Here is a 20597-nt window from a genome sequence, read left to right as displayed (position 1 = left end):
CTTCAATTTAGAGAAGCCCAATAATTTCCAGTGTCCACTATACTGGCCATTAAAGATTGATGATTTTTCTTTATTGCATTTTGAACTTTAAAACAAATTCTCGAATGAAGTCGTCTAATGTGAACGCTAGCCTTCCTCTGAGTCTCCCTTCCTTTTTGAGTCTTTTTCAATTTTGCAATTGAAATTATTAATTTAATAATTTTCATTTATGTCTGCATGACTTCATCACGATTACTAAATATACATGGGATTCGTGATGGTTATCTTAGACATGCGTGTTTCTCAGGTCATTTATACCAGTTATACAACCTTGGGTTATCGTCAAGCTCAATAACTTCATAATACATTGCACGATTGTATATATTACCTCTGAAACCATAATTGGTGAACTCTTTAGTAGAGACCCTAACAATAAACAGAGAGATCAGGGTGTACTTTAATATGTAGCTGAATTTAAATTTTTTACATTGAGTAATTTGGATTTTTGTCATTTAGAAGTTCTTTGACTAATTCAGTCTTGGAGATAAAATATAAGATAATTGATCAAAAGAGCTAAGATGAGCATCCACATGATACAGCCCTATGGCTTCAACACTTTCCCTTGAAATAATAAAATAATAACCTAAAGCTGCTTGAACTAGGAACTATTGTATTTCACGTAGGAGTACAAACATGAAGACAATGAATACACATAATCCCGATTGTATCCATGGTCCATTTTTCTCACTTTTTCACTTGGAAACTGCTGTCTAATCAATATTAATATTTTACAGGTACCTGTCCATGACTCCTTGAGCCTAGAGCAGTGTTCAGACTCCTGCATAAAAGGAAAAGAGTAAGTACCAACCTTATCGATTAAAGGCTTAAATTAGTATATAAATTTTCTTTCTAGCACTTAATACGATAGAGTACATCTTTTCAGGGATCTCTATTTTCTTAGACTATTCTTTTTATTTTTTATGTTTTCCTTTATGCATTAATTTATTTAAGAATTACATGAGTAAACAGACATATTAATAGAGCACTGACAATTGGGGCAAATACACTAAACACGTCTAATGTTACTTTGTGACTGTTCATAAACACAACAAAAGAAAATAATGAGATAAAGTTGAGGTTTACACCTTCTTATTTAAGGAAAAGTGCGTTATGCTCGGATAAAATGGCTTGGTCTGAACTTTGTAGGGTCATGTGTGAAGTTTTGATAGGATTATACATTTATTTTTTATTTTTTAATTAATTAATTAATTTTTGGCTTAGACTATTATTTTTAAACTTTCTTCACTGAAGCTAGGCATCTTGTTCCTAGCCAACAGAACTACTAAAAATCATGTGGAAAAGCTGTAGAAAAAATTCTGAGTATCTGTCACGGACTCAGTAAAACAGTTCTGCCCTTTTTAAAAAAATCTTTTTAGGGCCACACCTGCGGCACATGGAGATTCCCAGGCTAGGGGGCAAACAGGAGCTGTAGCCGCTGGCCTCCACCACGGCCACAGCAACGCAGGATCTGAGCCGAGTCTTCGACCTACATCACAGCTCGTGGCAACTCTGATCCTTAACTCACTGAGCCAGGCCAGGGATCGAACATTTGTCCTCCCTGCTGCTAGTCAGATTCTTTTCTGCTGAGCCACGATGGGAACTCCAAGGCAGTTCTGCTTTGATATGATTTTCTTATTTGGCTAAAAATGTTGGAAAACTACCACCTTAGGATAAGTTGTTACAAGTTAAATTCCCATGACGGAGGTCAGGAACACGCTTAAGGACTTTTGATACAGGTTGATAGGTGCATTTTCGTCATATGATATCAAATACATACTTCGAGTATCGTATATTAAAGCATGGCTCATCCCCTCTCTCTAGCACTGATTTTTATCCCAAAGCGTGAACTGCTTTTTGGTTTATGTGATTTCAGATCCGGCGAACGAGCTCATATTCCCTTTATCATGTCTGCTCTCAATACCTCTGAGGTCCAGCTTTTTCTTCTGGTTGGCATTCCGGGACTGGAATATGCCCACGTGTGGGTCTCCATTCCCATCTGTCTCGTGTATCTGGTCGCCGTCACGGGCAACAGCACCATTCTCTTTATCATAAAGACAGAGCCCTCACTTCACGAGCCCATGTATTATTTCCTTGCCATGTTGGCTGTCTCTGACCTTGGCCTGTCCTTCGCCTCTCTGCCCACCATGCTGAGAATCTTCTTGTTCAACGTGATGGAGATCTCACCCGATGCCTGCTTTGCCCAGGAATTCTTCATCCATGGGTTCACGCTTATGGAATCCTCGGTGCTTCTGGTGATGTCTGCAGATCGCTTTCTTGCCATTCACTATCCCCTGAGATACACGTCCCTCCTCACCAGCCGCAGAGCTGCCAGGCTGGGACTGAGCTTCGCCATCAGAAGCCTTCTCCTAGTGCTGCCGTTCCCCTTCACTCTGAGGCGATTAAAATATTGCCAGAAGAATCTCCTTTCTCACTCGTACTGTCTGCATCAGGACGCCATGAAGCTGGCGTGCTCGGATAACAAGATCAACGTTCTCTATGGCTTCTTTGTTGCTCTCTGCACGATGCTGGACTTGGCCTTAATAGTTCTGTCTTACGCGCTGATCCTGAAGACGGTACTCAGCCTTGCATCTCTGGCAGAGAGGCTCAAGGCCCTTCACACCTGTGTTTCCCACATCTGCGCTGTGCTCATTTTCTACGTACCCATCATCACCCTGGCTGCCATGCACCGCTTCGCCAAGCACAAAAGCCCCCTCGTTGTAATCCTTATCGGAGACATATTCTTGCTGTTGCCGCCCCTAATGAACCCTATTGTGTACTGTGTAAAGACTCGGCAGATCCGGGAGAAGGTCTTGGGGAGGTTGTTTAACATACGGAGGAGATAAGAGGTGAAATAACGAGGTAATCACCCAGTAAGTATTTATTGGCACCTACTCTGTATTCAGGGCCATGGTGGGCACTACCCGGGGGAGGACTCGGGGAGACTGCAAAGCTGCACAGCACAGAATTTATTATAAATTCAAGAATACAGTATGGAACAGGAAAGATACAATCACCAGGTCATATGATACGACTCACAGAGGTTTAATTAACTTTTTAAGAGTAGTTGAAACAAAGTACCATGTAATCAAACAGCTGGGTTTGAGTCAACTCTTAAAGAATGGATAAAATTTAGATGGATTGATGTTACCACTCAAGCAGCATTTGTGTGTGTGTACATATATACACACCCACACCCACAATGCAGACTCACTATACTGTCAAGGAGAAGGAAACTAGGAGGGCACACGGCAGTTCTGAAGGACATTTGTTTGGCTAGAATAAAGCATTTAATTTAGCAAATAGTGAGGGATAATTTTAAGCAGTATGAGTGAACCAGATTTTGGAGTATCTAGAAAAGCCCTGAAAAGTCTAAATTCCAGAGGTACCAGCAAGACAATTCAATCTCTATAACAAACATCTCACGGGGTAAATCAAATTTTAAGAATGATGTGACTTTTGACATGAATTTGAGAGAGATGAAGACGTGAGGTCAATGAGAGTCTGCTGCAATAATTCCACTACGAAGTGATGATTCTGGGAAGTGGCAGAGAGAAGCTGGCATGCTGCCGATCTGTCACGACTAGAAAAGTAGCATTGTCTTCAGTGGCAAGACGATAATACTTAGGTGCGGACATGGAAGTAAACAGAAGTGAATATATGTTTTAAACAAGGTTGGTCATTAAACTAGGAAGACTTTCCCTTACTGACACATCACTACTGTTCTTTTTCACCCATCAATTCCTCCTAGAGCTGTTTCAGTCCAGCTTTAAAACTTTCCCTGGATTATCCTCTCATCTTGTCCACTGAGATGAGCTACTTGAAACAACTGTTAAGACTGTAACTGTAACCATTCTTAGAACCCTGCAATAGCTGTCCAGTAAGTAATCAGATAATGGCATGGCTCTAAATATGCACCAGGCTCTCCATCTGCTTTTCTCTATTACTTTATCTGTTAATATGTTGCCTTGCGCCTCATCAATGTAGCATAAATGCCAGCACACTGGTACACCTAAGCCTTTGTTTATGGTGTGCTTTATGTCAGGAATGTGGTATTCATTTTCTATTGTTGCATAACAAACTATCATGCACATTTAACGGCTGAAAACAATACATATTTATCATTTAAAAATTCTAAGCACTTGAGGTTTGATATGACTCTTACTGGGCTGAAATCAAGGTGTTGGCATGCCTGAATTGTTTTTGTTTTTTTTTCCTGGAGGCACTAGAGGAGAATCTGTTCTTTGCCTTTTCCAGCTTCTGGGGCGTCCCTAATTTCTTGATTCATAGCTCCCATCTTCCGTATTCAAAGCCAACAACATGACATCACTAATGGCTTACATGATACGGTCACCACCGCCTCTGTTTCCTTTGTTCATACTCTGCTCTTCCTTTGCCACGGTGGCAGACACAGTGACATTCTTTTTTTAAAATTTTATTTTAATTAATTTATTTATTTTAATTTCTTTTGTCTTTTTAGGGCTGCACCTGAGGAATATCGAGGTTCTCAGGCTAGGGGTCGAATCGGAGCTATAGCCACCGGCTTACACCACAGCCACAGCAATGCCAGATCTGAGATGCGTCTGTGACCTACACCACAGCTTCTGGCAACACCAGATCCTTAACCCACTGAGCAAAGCCAGGGATCGAACCTGGTCAGTTTTGTTGCTATTGAGCCACAGTGGGAACTCCAGAGTGACATCCTTTTTTTTTTTTTTTTAATGACTCAAATGAATGTATCACATCTGTAGTTGTATAATGATCGTAACAATCTGATGTCACAGGATTTCCATCCTACCAGAGTGACATGCTTAATACATCTTAAACATACAACACACGCTCCTGTGCTGGACTTTTGCACCTGCTCTTCTCTCTATAAAGGATCCTTTCCCCAAGACGTCTTGGTGTTGCTTCCTTATTCCTCGATATATCACCTATTCAAAGAAAATTTTCTTGAGATTTTCGAAGAATTACAACTTCCGTGAACACAGCTTATACCCCTTTCCAATGTAATTTTTCTTCACAGAATTTTTCACCATCCAGCATACAGTGTCTTTTATTTTATTCCTCCTGTTTACGGCTTGTCTACACCAAATAAAACCTGAGGCCCCTGAGAACAATGTTTGTGTCTGGTCTGTTTACTGCCGTATTCCTAAAACCGAGACCACTGCCTGGTATAAAGCAGGTACTCAACAGATATTGGTTGAATGAATTCATCTACAGCCGGTCACTGTAAGTTCTGATCCCTGTGTATTCCTGGCTGTGTCTCAAGCCACTCTTCTCTCACTCCACCACTTGGGTGGGTGGCAACAAGAATTATTTATAGTTTCTAAACAAGTAATGATGTTTGCTATCTCTTGACTCTTTCACAAAATAAATACTTACTTTATTGAGAAAGCTTTTTTTTTTTTTTTCTTTTTCATTTTAGGGCTGCACCCGTAGCATATGCAAGTTCCCAGAGCCAGAGATTGCTGCAGCAACACCAGATCTTATAACATACTGTGTCAGCAGGGGGGCAAATCCACACCTCTGCAGCGACCTGAGCAGCTACAGATTCCTAACCCAGTGCATCGCAGCAGGAACTCCAAGAAAGCTATTTATTTTTCTGTTTTTCACCTGGATAACTCTAAATAACCTGACATTTAGGACTCAATTTATAGATCATTCTAAACACTACAATATTCCGGATGTCCCTACTGAACTATAAATTCCTTGAGGACAACAAATGTGTCTTGTTTACCAATGAGTCCCAGTAACTTTTACCAAAGCCAATCATGCTTTAGAAGAGTGAATGAATGAAGTTGGTCCCTCATTCCATGCATAGAAGCTGTCATCCAGGCGTGGCTGCAATCCTGTAGCCTGCTACGGTCCCTTCATCAGAGGAAGGAACTCCTCCTTCCCCTCAGGGCTCTTTCAGGCTCACTCTTCTCCATGATACGTTTTACTCTGCGCCATTACGTTCTATGTTAGGAATGAAAGAAACTAAACTTTAATTTAAGCTGAGAAACCTGCTACAATTTATTTTGAAACTTTCATATATATCATATACTTAAATTATATAGAAAGCCTTGTGGGATAGGCATTGTTAGCTCCATTCCAATTGAAAATTGAGTTAGTATAAATAAGATAATTTCCCTGAGTCACAGAGTTAGAAAGTAGAACTTTCCACTGACTCCAAGCAGAGTGTACTGACGAGTATATCATAATCACTCTTCAATTCATTATAAGATAAAAAAGAACGGGAGTCCCTTTGGAGGAATGAAATTGCCCATACATGGCGTAGACATAGATTCCACCTGTGAGCTTTAGAATTTGCAGTGGCTTTATGGGTTTCTTGAAGTTTTGTGTGTATGCAGACACACGAGACATAAACTTCCCATGACACTCAAGCACCAATTTTATTTTATTTTCTTTGCGATGCATAAGTAATCTTGGATCTTCCACCTGACGTCACCCAAGGTTCCCATTCACCCATCAATGCAAAACAGCTTTCTCATGCCAGACAGGATAAATAAGGGATGGGCGGGGGGGCGGGGCGGGTAGAGCAGGGAGTGGGACAAGACCCAACAAGAGTTAAATGTCAAATGTGCCAGGTAGCCTTGAACAAGACTGACTTCCAGTAGGAACTGGCTCCACCTATGTCACAGCAGAGCATGTTGTCTTCAGCTCTCTGACACTGCCTTTCTAGACCCTGCACCAACACAATGCAGGTACACGGCATCCTGATGCTTCCCTTCAGATGTGCAAAGCTCTCCTTGGCAGGATCTTATCCAGGCCTTCTTTCCTGCAGATACGCCCAGGTCAAAATTTCATATACTATATGACCAAAATTTCATATACTATACTTTATTATTCAAAAGACACTTTTTTAAAAATTTGGAGTGATGTGGGGGTATACAGTTGTAATGCGCAGATGTACAGAAGCAGGTGTAAGGAATTTTTTCTTTTTGGTTCACTGCCTTATGGCCATTCAGATACAGTCAGTGCCTCGACCTCTTTTCACTCGCCACCTCCCCATGCCCCCACCCCATGTTCTCTACTCTTCCCTGACTTGCTAGGGAAAAAAATGACAACAAAAACGACTTCAGACCCTGAATACAGTGTCCTCTCTCTCACCTCTGCCTTAGTTTGCACATGCTATACTTTCAGGCTGGACCAAAGTTTCAGTTTGAATGCCTAACTCTTACATGCCCTTTAAGGCTGGCTACCACGGCAACTCAGGGAAATCCTTCCTGACATTCTCTTTCCCCAGCTTGGGGAAGAGATCTTTCTTTTTGCTCTGATTAACACGATTAACATAGGGTTAAATAACAAACCATCCATCCCAAGATGTAGTGTCTTAAACAAAACAAAACAACCAGCCATTTATTTAGCTTATAAATCTGCAGTTGGGGCTGGGTTCGGAGTAGGAGTGTGTGTTTCCCTGGGTGCCAGCTGAACAGCTGGGAAGGATGGGGGTTGGAGTAATTTTAAGATTGTTGACACACGAGTAGTTGAGAATGATCCAGCGACACTGAGACTTCAGCTGGGTCTATTGGCTGAACCACCTCGATGCGGCCCCTCCAGGTGGTCTAGGCTTCTGCTCAGTATGGTGACTGGGTTTGAAAAGCAAGCACTGCGTGAGACAGAGGTGGATGCATATAGAAATAGAGCTAGAAAAAGAGGGAAAGAAAAAGAGAGAGAGGAAGAGAGGGCAGGTACCAAAGAATAATACATCGCCTTTGGGGACCCAGTGTCAGGAGTCTTACAGCATCACTGCCTTGACATTCAGCTCATTGAGGCATCTGCAAAGTCTGAGCCAGTTACAAAGGGAGAAGAAAGAGACTCTACCTGCTGCTGGAGGAGTGAAGGTTTCTGGAAAAGAATACGGGGTTCAAAATATTTCTGGGCCATTTTTGGAAATACAATCCAGCACGCCACACTGCTTTGTATTTCCTCACCACCAGAGTGGGGGTCCTGTGAGCGGTGTGATATCTTATTTGTTGAGTAAATACATAACAATCTCCTCCACCTCATACGCACTGCCTGTTATAAAGAATAGACGACTAAGGGTACATTTGAGGAAAAGTGCCCCCAAGACCAGACCCAGTTAATGACAAAAGGCACGGATCACACGATCCCGGATCTGTTTGGTCTTCACGCTGTAGACGATGGGGTTCATCAGGGGAGGCAAGAGAAGATACACGAAGCCCATGATCACTTGGACCAGATGAGGCGCCTGCTTCCCAAAGCGGTGCATGACAGACAGGCCAATCATGGGGATGTAGAAAAGGAGCACCGCGCAGGTGTGGGCGGCGCAGGTGTTCAGCGCCTTCAGCCTCTGGGCCCTGGATGCGACGGACAGCACAGAGCGCAGGATCAGGACGTAGGAGAGGAGAATGAGCAGCAAGTCCACGCCCACGGTGGAAACGATGACAAACATGCCGTAGATGCTGTTGGCCCTGATGTCTGCGCAGGCCCACTTCATCACTTCCTGGTGGAGGCAGTACGGGTGGGAGAGCACGGGGGTGCCTCGGTACGGGAACCTTTTGAGCATAAACGGCAGAGGGAAAATGAGCGCCACACTGCGGCCCACGGAAGCCAGGCCCATCCTGCCGATGACGGTGGCGGTGAGAACGGAAGCGTAGTGCAAAGGGCGGCAAATGGCCACGAAGCGGTCAAAGGCCATAGACAGCAGCACGGAGGACTCCAGGAAGGACAAGCAGTGAATGAAAAAGAGCTGCGCGAAGCAGGCATCGTGACCGATAGCGCGGGCCCCCGCCCAAAAGATGCCTAGCACCGTGGGGAGGGTGCAAAGCGACAGACCCAGGTCCGTCAGAGCCAGCATGGACAGGAAGAGGTACATAGGCTCGTGCAGCGAGGGCTCCGTCTTAATGATAAAAAGGACAGTGCAGTTGCCCAGGATGGAGACCAGGTACAGGAAGCACAGCGGGATGGAGACCCAGAGGTGCACGTGCCCCAGGCCCGGAAGGCCACTCAGCAGGAAGGTGGAGGACGTGCTGCTGCTGTTCTCCAGGGTCCCCGGTGTCATTGTGTGTGCACGGAAGGGGGAGTGGGAGACCTTCCAGATTCCTGACATGAACCGGGAAAAACGAGAGATGGCGCCGGGGAAGAAATTTCACAAGGGAGATAGGAAGGTTAGACTCGAGTAGACTTAGCTCCTCCAGAGCTCATTTCCTTCTGGTCCCTTGTTCCCTCTCAACATTGTTTTAGAGGAAATCTTTTCTCTGAAATGTTTTGGCTTCGCTTCTTCAGGCTAAGAGGTGCAAAGGATCTCTTCACTGCAGGGCTTATCCTTCCCAGCAGCGGACATATAAGTTGGTTATACTGAGCTCTCTCTACCTCTAGCGAGTGGACTTTTAATGAATCACTCCTCACACGCATCTGTCCTGTTGGGTCTCTCACTGTTTCTTACCCTAGTTCCTTTCCTATTTCTTTATCTTCTTCCTTCCTTCCCTCCCCTCTTGGTTCCTTCCTTCTGTTTTTGCTTAACTTCATCAGCTCTATGTAACGGGTAACCTTAGACACTTCCTCACCTTCTCCTCTGATCTTCCTGCTGTGGAAGCCTGGCTGGATTCAGATTCAGCTCACAGCACTCCGGCGAGAACGGGAGAGCATGAATACCGGCTGTGAGTTTATTCTCGGCTTTGCTGGGGGAGGAAATCGAAGTTCTGATCCTCATGATCCGTCAGAAACGGCCGTTCCTCAGAAGTCTGGGAATTCGACTGCTGGGGACCGAGGTGGGGGCAGAGACTGACGCACCAGCACCCAAGCCCACAGCCCCGATCACAGGGCAGAGTCCACGTGCGTCTATAGCACAGAAGCCCACGATGCTGGGAGGGCTCATTCTTCTGTCAATGAAGAGATGAAGAATCAGAAGAGGCCAGTTACTGGGCAGAAGCCATATGCCAATTTAAGCCTTCTGACTTCCAGGGCAATGATCTCACTGCCCTCCGTAATCCCACTACAATGTGCACTTAAAGAGGAGAAGGCTTTGTTTTGTTGACATCTGTAAAGACAGAATGTGCCTTCGCAGACAGTAAGTGCCCAGCAATATTGTGAATGCATGTGTTAGAGTTAAATTTTACTTAGTTACCTGTTACTAACTTGTGCATGCGTCATCTCCTTAAAAACACCTGTGAATAAAGTTCTATTAATGGTACCATGTCGTAGGTGAGAAAACAGACTCTTGGAAAGAAGGTGACATCAAAGTCAAAGAAAAGTGGCCCATAGGGGATTTGAATCAAGATCTTATGTTCCTCTAGATTCCAGGCTCTAAACAACAGTTAGGTTTTTCTTCCCACCCAGATGACAAGTCACTGGCAAGTACAAGGAGCTAGCATAACATCAAGAGCTTCATGGGCCTTCGAAAACAGGGCGGACTCGTTAGCTGAGTTAATAATAAGCTTAGTAGAGAAATATACACAGTTATAAACACAGCCGTTTCCTTTCATTCTCTAAATAGCAATGAAATTCACAGCCCGTGTCATGAACTCACTGTCCACTGGAAGGGCAGACAGACTCTCATGCAGTTTCCTCAGCTTCCATGACCTGTGCTCGGCACATTACCCATCACAGTAAATTCAGAAGAGCCAGGATAACCTTACATGTCAGGGCCAGGTAAGCGACACGATGGTTAACAATATGACTCATAAAACCTAAGGCAGAAAATATTTTTGACACGAAAATGAGGTAAGGTGGTGACGAAGAAGGACCTAGAACACACGACGGACGTCTACGATTTGCCAGGCACCAGGTACATGGCAAAAGCAGTGGCATTTAGACCCCACAAGTCAAGTTAGACCTCAAGGGGCAAATAACGTGAGAGACGCTTAGAGAATTTGACACTGTGCCTAAAGTCTTAGAGCCAGTCAGAGACAGAGCTAGAATTCAAGTTTAAGTCTATGGAGCCCTAAGACACAGTCTGGAAACTTGGAAACACTGATGTCAACAAATCCAGGCAGTTTTCAAAGCTGAGACAGCCTGGAAAGGGTGGGTAGTAAATGACAAATGATGACGAGAAATATCAAAAGTTTGGGTTCCCACCTTCTTTTCGCTACCAGCTCAGGACAGACTCTTCGGAATCCAAGCTTGTGCTCCACATTTTAAGGGAGAGGGCAGAATAAGAGTCAGAAAGAGAATTCATGGGGAGAAATTGAAGGAGGGAACTTAGACATAAAAGAAATCCAGACTAATGAGACTAGGAGATATCTGCCTGGGAAATATCACCTTTAGCCTGTTGGCTGAAGAGATCTCAGTAAGATAACGATTCTAAGTGCTTCTGATGTAGAGACCTTTAGGGTATCCACCCTCAGGTTCGGTGAGAATTTCAACCAGGACAAAAAGCACCTGTCCAGAGGAGAGGAAGAGGGAGATTTAACAAATGGCCTTTCCGTCCCCCCTGTTGCTCTGCTGGAAGATCATTCCTCGAGGGACGTAAGTGCAATGACCGCTTCCAGTTTCATCAGCTACAGGCGGTGGTCCTTCCGAGGAATGTCCTCTCATAGGTCACAGTCTATCTTTTCTTTGCTTCTTGAAAATAACTGCTGGCTCTGTAACTTCGTGGTTGAAGCTAAGGGGTAGATATTGGACCTCTCCTAGTGTAGCTCGTCTCATTCCTGCACCTCACTTGCCACCTGACATGCCTGTCTCCCTGGGTCTCAGCCACGTTCCTACAGTTACTACGCACGACCCAACTGTCTAGACAGGAGTTTAAGGAAGTGAGCAGACATGAGAGGGTTGTTGTCTCCTTCCCGGGCTAGTGCAAAAACCAGACCTGAGATCCCACGAAGTCAGCAGGAGCTGACTTGGGCTGCCACCCTCTACAGCCTTCCTGTGCCTCAACGCCCCTTCTCCCCTCCCTCTCCATGCTCAGCCTGAGTCTCCCTGGTTCCACGATTCAGCACCAAACACCTGCTCCCTATTTTGACTCCTTACATACCAAGGTTAAGTCCAGAGGCTCCAGGCTTTACACCAGGGGAGAAGGAAGACTAAAACTGGAGACGCTGGGGGCTCTGGTGAGACTGGAGGGTGGATGTTTTGCTTCTTGATTTTTATGAAATTGTCTACGGTCCCCATTGAGACCCTTCCAAGGACCTTAAATCGATTTCCTGCTAGGACTGGCTCCCTGGCCCTCATTATCTCAGACCCTGGGGGCAGGGAAAGAGAGGGCAAGAGAGTGGCCCCACAAGCTATCTAGATGGGAGGCCCAGAGGACATTATGCACTATAGTTACTTTCTGAAGATCTGGTGAAAGTTTTGACCCAACCCCACTACTGCCAGGCAGCACAGTGGGTGTTGTTGACAGGGTTTGGTGAATAACATACCCTACCTGTATAGTTCACACACATCAGATGTGACGGTGTGCATGCTGGGTATATAACCATATGTGACATGGAAAGGGACTTTTTCTTTTTTTTTATGGCCGCACCTGTGGCATATGAAGTTCCCTAGGCAGGGACTGAATTTGAGCAGCAGCTATGACCTATGCTGGATCCTTTAACCCACTGTGCTTGGCTGGAGATCAAACCCCCAACTCCAGAGTGACCTGGGCCTCTGAAGTCGGATTCTGAACCCACTGCACCACAGTGGGAACTCCCCAAAGGGGCTTTTTAATTGAATGCTCTTCCTATCTCGGTAGGGGAGAAAGGAGTCGGGCCAAGTTCTTGGAAACGTTGTGATAGTGTTGACCTTAATTCTTGATTCCCCAGGTAACAGTAGAGGCTCCTGACTCCTGCCTAGACTCAGGGACTCCATCTCCTCCTCCTGCCTCTGATCCAGGCAGAATTCAGCCCTTTGTTTCTAAACATCAATAAGCTAACTAGAGAAACTCATCTATTCTTTTAACCTGTGGACAACATGAGGCGTTTTATTTGTTAGTATACGGTTATGAAAAGTAAATGGTCCTTTCTGGGACTCCGAAAGCTGGTGGAGAAGACATTAGAGAGAGAAGAAAGGAGGGTCAATTTAGTGCTTTGGTTACCCACCTAATTAGCATCCAACTTACTGCATCTCCTTTGGGACTATAAAGTGGAAATCGTAAGGGCTGCTCCAGAATCCCCAAACCAATCAGGGAATTATTCTGATTCACTGGCCTGGCTTTGGAACATGATGGGCTTCCTCATGGGGCCACATTCCATTGATTTCTCATCAGTCCCACTGTAGACACATCTGTGTGTAATGAAGCAGTGTTTTCCAAATCATAGTCCCTACATAATCCGGATCTGAATCTCTTGTGATGCTTGTTAAAATGCAGATTTCGGGGCCACAAACCTTTTGCACAGCATCAGAAATGGAAATTTGTGACAACCTCAGAGGTTTGGGAATTTTCACATATCCTTGTCTTTAGGAAAAGTTTTTGACTCGGATTCCGAATTTTTCTATTCCTTCTATAATTAAAATTGCATCTTCACTTTTAACAAGGCATTCATTTCAGAACACAGTTATACCTCTTGTATTAGTGTTCTAGGGCTGTCATATGAAAAGATCACAGACTGAGTAGTTTTACAAACAGAAATTTGTATTCTCGCAGTTGTGGAGATTATAACCCCGAAACGGAATTAGCTAAAATGTCCTTCAATAGGTAAGTGATCTAAGTAAACAGTGCTATATACATAACATGGAATATTACTCCGAAATGCAAAGGAGCAAAGTACTGATACAAGCACCAACTTGAATGAACCCAAGGGCATTGCACTGATGAAAAAATCTAATCCTAGTAGGTTACATACTATATAACTCTACTTGTGTAACACTTTTTTTCAAAAAAAAATGTATTTATTATTTAGGTCTTTTTGGGCTGCACCTGTGGCATATGGAGGTTTCCAGGTAAGAGGTCAAATTGGAGCTGCAGGCCGACACCACAGCCACAGCACTGCAGATCTGAGCCACGTCTGCAGCCTGCACCACAGCTCCCAGCAATGCCGGATGCTTAGATTCCCCACTGAGTAAGGCCAGGGATCGAACCTGAGTCCTCATGGATACTAGTCAGGTTCCTTAACCGCTGAGCCAAGATAAGAACTCCGTATAACACCTTTGTAATGGGAAACTTTTAGAAATGGAGGACAGGTTATTGGTGGCCAAGCCTTAGGTCCAAAGGACAGGAGCAAGAAGAGGTAGGTGTGGTTATAAAAGGGGAAAGGGGGGAAATTTTGTGTTAGAACTGTCTCTTATCTTGGGGAAGACATAAACCTACACAGGTGATAAAATTAATGGGCCTTATGCACAAACACATATACACAGGGGAACAGGTGAGAGTAGGAAGGTCTAAAGATGATTGGTGAGTGATAGTATATTATAGTTGTGCAAAATGTGACCACTGGGGAAACTGGAAAAAGTAAAAAGGATCTACTACATTTTATAACAGCATCCTAATCTATAAATATCGGATAAACTTTTAAATAAAAATATATTTTGCCTTTTTGATGCTATTTTAAAAAGTTAATTATATATGTGTTCAATCCCATGGGTTTTTCTACAAAATCAGTTACATACTTTGAGGTAAATAAAGGCAATTATGAAAATATTTTCTTCTCAGGAACGGTATTCCGTCTTCATCGAATAATAGTGCACCTTCCCTAGGAATTCTTCCTTTTCACTCAGGGGCTTATCTGGGCTACTTGCAAATAACATCAGTGTGTTGTGCCTTTTAAAGATCTAGGCGGATCTCACACTATAAACCATGGGATAGAGCAGAGAAGGCCCCAGGCAGCCACAGACCTGAAAACCAGGTGCATTTTAGGAAACAGTTTTTCCAAATTAGTGGAGATCTCACAGTGGGTCTCTTCGTCTTACTAGGAGATAGAGAAGATAAGAACCGTGCGGAGGTGAGAGACGCAGGTGCCCTGTCCCCACAGTCAGCTCCCAGGTGCTGTCACGAAGGCCACTGTAGGATAAGGGTGTAGGAGATGAGATGAGGACAGAATCCATGCTTAAGCCTGAAGCCAGTGCCATTAAACCGTAAGTGTCGATGACAGCTACACCAGTACAGGTCAGGTTCACGTTATCCTGGTGCAGACACAAGGATGGGTCAGAATCTCAACTCGTGACAAAGGAACCATCTTAGGAAGAAGGACAGGGGGAGGACGAGTGTCAGGCTCCTGGCCAAACACAATGGTTCTACCCGTTGGACTCTGGAAACAAAGAGCAGTGAGGACTGTCTCAGGGAGTGAGAAATGACACCCCAGGCGCTAAGGCCGTGGTAAGAACGGAAGATTCCAAGAAGGAGAGACCATGGATGAAGAACTGCTGAGTCAAGCGGGCATTTATAACAACAGAACAATGATTTTACACCATCAAGAGCCAGGGCACTAAGGAGGGTGGGAGAGGCTAAACCCAAACCAGGGGATGCCATCAGAGCCAGAAATTTACATGAGAGCTCACAGAGGTGAGAGTCGTAACTAACAATGTGTAATATCAGTGAGCTGCCCAGGGAAAAGAGAAGATGGGGATGACCAGCCAGGCATCTCATTTCTCTGGAAAGCCCATGAGAACAGAGGCTGCGGGATGTGTGCAGCCCGTCAGGGAACAGTCCATGCCCTTGGCTCTGGAGCGAGATCTCAGATCTATTAGCTCAGCGGAGGGAAGGACTGTCTGGATTCCACCCTCAAGCACTGAAACAAACACATGGGAAATTGAAAGGCAATGGGACAGTGGTCTGGAACAAAGTTCTACGTGTATAACATTCCGTCATTACCAACCATGGGCATCCTGGGTACTCCTTCAGGACACAGTTCCTGCCCAACTCGGGCCACCCTCATCACTCTGCTCTTTGGTTTTCTGATCATTTCTGGGTGTTTGCTATTATGTGGTTCTGTCCTCCTTCACAGTCCTAGAATTTGGACTTGGTCCATCTGGGCTGCTCTAACACAAAACCATAGACTGGTGGCTAAAAAGAACAAATAGTTACTGCTCAAAATTCAGGAGGCTGGAGAGTCCACGATTGAGGTGTGAACTGACTGCATTCTTGAGGAGGGTTCTTGTTCTGGTTTGCAGACAGCTGTGTTCTCTCTGTGTCCTCACATCCTGGAGAAAACTTCTCCCCCATGCGTCCTCTTGTAAGGGCACCGATCCCCGCCGTGAGAGCGCCACCTCCTGACCTAGTTACCTCCCAAAGGTCCCACCTCACAATACCATCCCACTGGAGGTTAGGCTTCAACATATGACTTTTTTTGGGGGGGAGCAAAAACATTCAGTCCACAGAATAGGCTTTTTCCCCCCTTTTCTGCCGGTTGATTGTCCTACACTTTGCTTGATGTTGTAGGGAAGAGCTGAGAATGACGAGAGACACACAAAATGAAGAAAATCTCTTCTTAAGAAGCAACATTAGCTAGAAAGATAAGACTGAACTGATTAATCTACTCATTGGTTCCTTCATGGTTGATTTAGTCCATCCATATATAGTAAACCTTTTTTGCAGCTCTCTTTGTGTGTGCATTGTTTGATATGGCTGGACACAGATATGAGAAAAATATCCTGTAAAAAACCATAACATATGCATGTGCTTCTCTCATTTTTTCACCCTGGTAATACACAGAATAACAAAAGAAAGAAATCAAGTCCCTTGACTAGTTACTTGGATAATGAATGATGACCCTAAACCTCAACTACCTTCTTTGAGGCTCAACTATGACTTCTGCTTTGTTGCTGTTCTGATTGGACAATGTCCCTCAAAACTTCCGTGGTATCTTTTTTTTCTTAACTTTGTGGGTATGTGCTTAGGAAGCACCTTCATGAAAAATCATTACCTGGGGTAGAGGTGCAAATCTGTTGCAAATGAATAAAAATGATAATTACAATAAACTAACATGAAATAAATTAATTAGCATATAAATTTAAATATATAAATCTCTGATCAAATTCTGCTGCCTAGAGGAATAAAAGATGATACTTGCATATTCCTTGGGTTTTTTTCAAATAATAGTCCATGTTTGCTAAGAATTGATAGGTGTCAGGCACTGTGTTAGAGATTTACAGGAATCCTCTCGTTTAATCTTCCCAATATCCCCTAGAAGAAGGTATTATAATTATTTCCACTTTCGTTCAGCAGTTGAGTAGAGACTAAAGGTCAGAGAGGTGGAGTAATTTTCCCAAGATCACATAGTCAGTATGTTTCCATAGTTAATTCCCTTTTTGCTGATAAATGGGAGTTTGTTATTTTCCCACAACAACCAAAACCAAAACTATGGACAGGCTTTCTGCCCCAAACGTCCTCCCTTTACCCCACCTAATCTTGCTGAAAACACTTGAGCGATTTTATAAACTGAAATTTCTTAGCGATGCGTTGGCGGATTTGCTTGGTCTTGATGCTGTAAACAATGGGGTTCATGAGCGGGGGGACCAGCAGATACACACAGGACATGAGGAGGTGCACAAGGCGGGGCAGGTGTTCACCGAAGCGGTGCACAAGCGACAAGCCAATCATGGGCGTGTAGAAGAGAAGCACCGCGCAGATGTGGGAGACACAGGTGCTGAGGGCGCGGAGGCGCTCCTGGCGGGAGGCGATGCTCAGGACCGTGCGGAGGATGAGGGCGTAGGAGAGGAAGATGAGCAGGGAGTCCACACCTACGGTGCAGGCCACAACAAAGAGCCCGTAGATGTGATTGACAGTGATGCTAGAGCAGGCCAGCTTCATGATCTCCAGGTGCAGACAGTAGGCATGGGCCAACACATGGGAGCGGCAGTACTGGAAGCGCTTAAGGAGAAACGGCAGGGGGAGGATGAGCAACGCACTTCTAAGCACTGAGCTCAGTCCCATCCTGACAATACGCGCAGGTGTCAAGACTGTGGAGTAACGCAGTGGGTGGCAGATGGCCACATAGCGGTCAATGGACATGGACAAGAGAACTGAAGACTCCACGAGGGACAAGGTGTGGATGAAGAAGAGCTGAGTGAAGCAGGCAGGGATACCGATTTCTCTGGCACCGAACCAGAAGATGCCCATGACAGTGGGTAGTGTAGAAAGGCAAAGGCCCAGGTCAGTGAGCGCCAGCATGGCCAAGAAATAGCACATGGGTTCGTGGAGGGTGACATCGGTACGGATGACGTGGAGGACGGTGAGGTTTCCTACGATAACCGTCAAATAGATGGAGCAGAAGGGAAGAGAGATCCATCCGTGGAGATCTTCCAGACCTCGGAAGCCCGTCAGGAAGAAGGAGGCTTTTTGGAGGCTGCTATTATTCAGGATTGTCATGACGTCACAATCCCGAATTCACAAGCTGGCAACGGAGAGAGGATTCCTACAGAGTACAGGGCGGAATCCTCTCTCCTCTAAGTGTCCTGGGACCAGAGTCAGGAAGGGTCTGCAGATGAAATGGGAAAGAATTAGTTCTCATCTACTAGCGTTTTCTGGAAGGTCTAGGAAGGGGCCTGTTAGAGGGCATTTCTACGGCTCATGGACACTGTGTGATCAGCGTTAGGATAAGATCGCCATCAGAGGTGGACTCTCAGACGGCACTTTTTTTCACATGTTCTGCCCTGAAAAGAAAATCACCAGTTGAATCACCAAAGCATTGAGAGTTGCCATGTAGGTAGCAGAGAAGTCACAAGAGCAGGCAAGAATGAGCTTTCTGATGGATGGAGCTGAGGAATCAGAGCTACACAGCATCCTGCGTCCTCTGCTAGAATTGCCGACTAGAACCAGCTGCATATCATGAGCCTTTAAACGTATTTGCATTTAGGGCTGGGGATCGTGTTTCACGCCACAGTATCCAGCCTGCAGGGGAAGCAGAGGATGCCGAACTCCTTAAGCCTGTAACTTGGGATCAGGGCGATGCCTTTCCTGAATGGACGTAAAAGCCTGTGATGGCTGAGGGGGGGAATGGCGGTGAACACACCTGAGATCTGGGCCTGAGACAAGTCTGACAAGGCCGGGGCTTCGGAAAATAAATAATCCTAGGAAGGGCTGCTGTGGGGCTTCGTTCTGAGAGCTGTGAGGGGAGACGTGCGCTTCTAGCATCACACAGCCAAGCCGGGACTAGTTGCAGAGATGGGGACAGAGAGGAGGGTACGTCAGCTCTGAAACCGTCCTAACAAAGAGAAACCCGAAATGGACAGCAGAGGCCTCTAATCTTTAGCTTAAAAGGGAAGCAAAATTTAAGGTCCTCAGAGTGAGCTGGGCCTCTGGGGTTTGGATCAAGATAACACAGATGTATAGGTCTGTCCCTGTCACACCTCGGACCAGGCTCTTCTTTACTTCTGCCCTCAAGACTTCATTTCAGTCCCAGCTAATGCAACCCAACTATCATGCGTTCATGTATCTTAACATAGTGTGACTAGAATACTACTTATCGGAGTTCCCGTCGTGGCGCAGTGGTTAACGAATCCGACTAGTGAACCATGAGGTTGCGGGTTCGGTCCCTGCCCTTGCTCAGTGGGTTAACGATCCGGCGTTGCCGTGAGCTGTGGTGTAGGTTGCAGACGCGGCTCCGATCCTGTGTTGCTGTGGCTCTGGCGCAGGCCGGTGGCTACAGCTCCGATTCAACCCCTAGCCTGGGAACCTCCATATGCCGTGGGAGCGGCCCAAGAAATAGCAACAACAACAACAAAAAGACAAAAAGACAAAAAAAAAAAAGAATGCTACTTATCACATGCATAAAAAGCTTAACAGAGCCAAGGCTTATTCAACACGGTATAGTCCTGACACCTTCCTAAATGCCTTACGTTTATCGTGCCATTCAACCCTTGAAATAATCACATGGGACAGATTCTGTTCTGTGGAGCATAACACAGGTGAGAAAAACGTGGCACAGGGAAGTGAAATGATCAGGTAAGGTTACGGGGCAGGTAGGGCTGAGGATGGAATTCAAAGACTGACCGTATCCTCCACAGTCTACCTGACTGGTTAACATGAAATTTCCTCCTCCTCTTCCTCCTACTATTGCATGGCATTTGAATTGGAGATGCAGGGCAAGGTAGGCAATGAAGTTGCTACTGGAACAGGACCCAATAAAAAGTCAGCCAAAAAGAAAAAAAAAATGCTGTGGAAGCAGTGCTGTTACCACTTGGTTATAAAGCATCCGCTGATCTTCAGGATCAGCTTGACGAGACAGGGGGACACAGAGGACGGAGTGGTCCAAAGGCTGGGTTTCCTGAACCAACAAATAACACTCCAAAAGGAATTCTTCATTTCCCACCTGATGTTTATCAAGAGATGGAAGCCAGCTGCCACCAAGTAATCTCTGGCACTACTCTAGGCTGTGTGTCACCCAAAGATATGAGCCAGCCCTCCAGCTCTTTCTTCGGTGCATCTCCCACATCGAACAGTTCAGCCCCCACGGCCAGGGAACTCCTTCCGAACGGAACGTCTCCTACAGCGGAAGCCATAGGTTTAAAAGGAAGTTCTCCTGTGCCCCCTTGTTCTCCAGCGCAGCCTTCAAAACAACTGGAATATTTAGCAGGGATTCGAGGCTTTCAGGTATGAATTAAAAGCAAAAACAAAAATAAGAAAACAATTCATTAGCCCCAGATCCCTCAGCTCTATCCATCAGAAAGCTCATTCTTGCCTGCTCTTGCGACTTCTCTGCTACCTACATGGCAAAGTATTAGGCACAGAGAGGACAGAA

The 20597-nt window shown here is 45.2% G+C and overlaps 3 protein-coding genes and 1 pseudogene across 3 annotated transcripts; 2 read left to right on the top strand and 2 right to left on the bottom strand.

The window, feature by feature from the left end:
* The first annotated feature begins 1943 nt into the window (after positions 1 to 1943).
* LOC125111805 (olfactory receptor 51A7) lies at positions 1944 to 2882 on the top strand. Its single transcript, XM_047753907.1, has one exon. It carries the CDS (start codon positions 1944 to 1946, stop codon positions 2880 to 2882), a length of 939 nt encoding a protein of 312 aa, XP_047609863.1.
* A 5229-nt stretch (positions 2883 to 8111) lies between these two features.
* LOC125111723 (olfactory receptor 51G2) lies at positions 8112 to 9067 on the bottom strand. Its single transcript, XM_047753777.1, has one exon. The coding sequence runs from the start codon at positions 9065 to 9067 to the stop codon at positions 8126 to 8128; it is 942 nt and encodes a 313-aa protein (XP_047609733.1). The 3' UTR covers positions 8112 to 8125.
* An 8193-nt stretch (positions 9068 to 17260) lies between these two features.
* LOC125111876 (olfactory receptor 51G1) lies at positions 17261 to 18226 on the bottom strand. Its single transcript, XM_047754011.1, has one exon. It carries the CDS (start codon positions 18224 to 18226, stop codon positions 17261 to 17263), a length of 966 nt encoding a protein of 321 aa, XP_047609967.1.
* A 1690-nt stretch (positions 18227 to 19916) lies between these two features.
* Positions 19917 to 20455, top strand: LOC125111444 (double-stranded RNA-binding protein Staufen homolog 2-like; annotated as a pseudogene).
* The last annotated feature ends 142 nt before the right edge of the window (positions 20456 to 20597 follow it).

The sequence above is a fragment of the Phacochoerus africanus genome, chromosome 11 (assembly GCF_016906955.1).
Source record: "Phacochoerus africanus isolate WHEZ1 chromosome 11, ROS_Pafr_v1, whole genome shotgun sequence".
Classification (NCBI taxonomy): domain Eukaryota; kingdom Metazoa; phylum Chordata; class Mammalia; order Artiodactyla; family Suidae; genus Phacochoerus; species Phacochoerus africanus.
Note: the sequence above shows the minus strand (reverse complement) of the source record. Positions and strands in the feature narration are given on the sequence as shown.

Bases quoted from the DNA above. Each gene is read 5' to 3' on its own strand.
- LOC125111805 (XM_047753907.1), top strand. From the start codon at position 1,944: ATGTCTGCTCTCAATACCTCTGAGGTCCAGCTTTTTCTTCTGGTTGGC.
- LOC125111723 (XM_047753777.1), bottom strand. From the start codon at position 9,067: ATGACACCGGGGACCCTGGAGAACAGCAGCAGCACGTCCTCCACCTTC.
- LOC125111876 (XM_047754011.1), bottom strand. From the start codon at position 18,226: ATGACAATCCTGAATAATAGCAGCCTCCAAAAAGCCTCCTTCTTCCTG.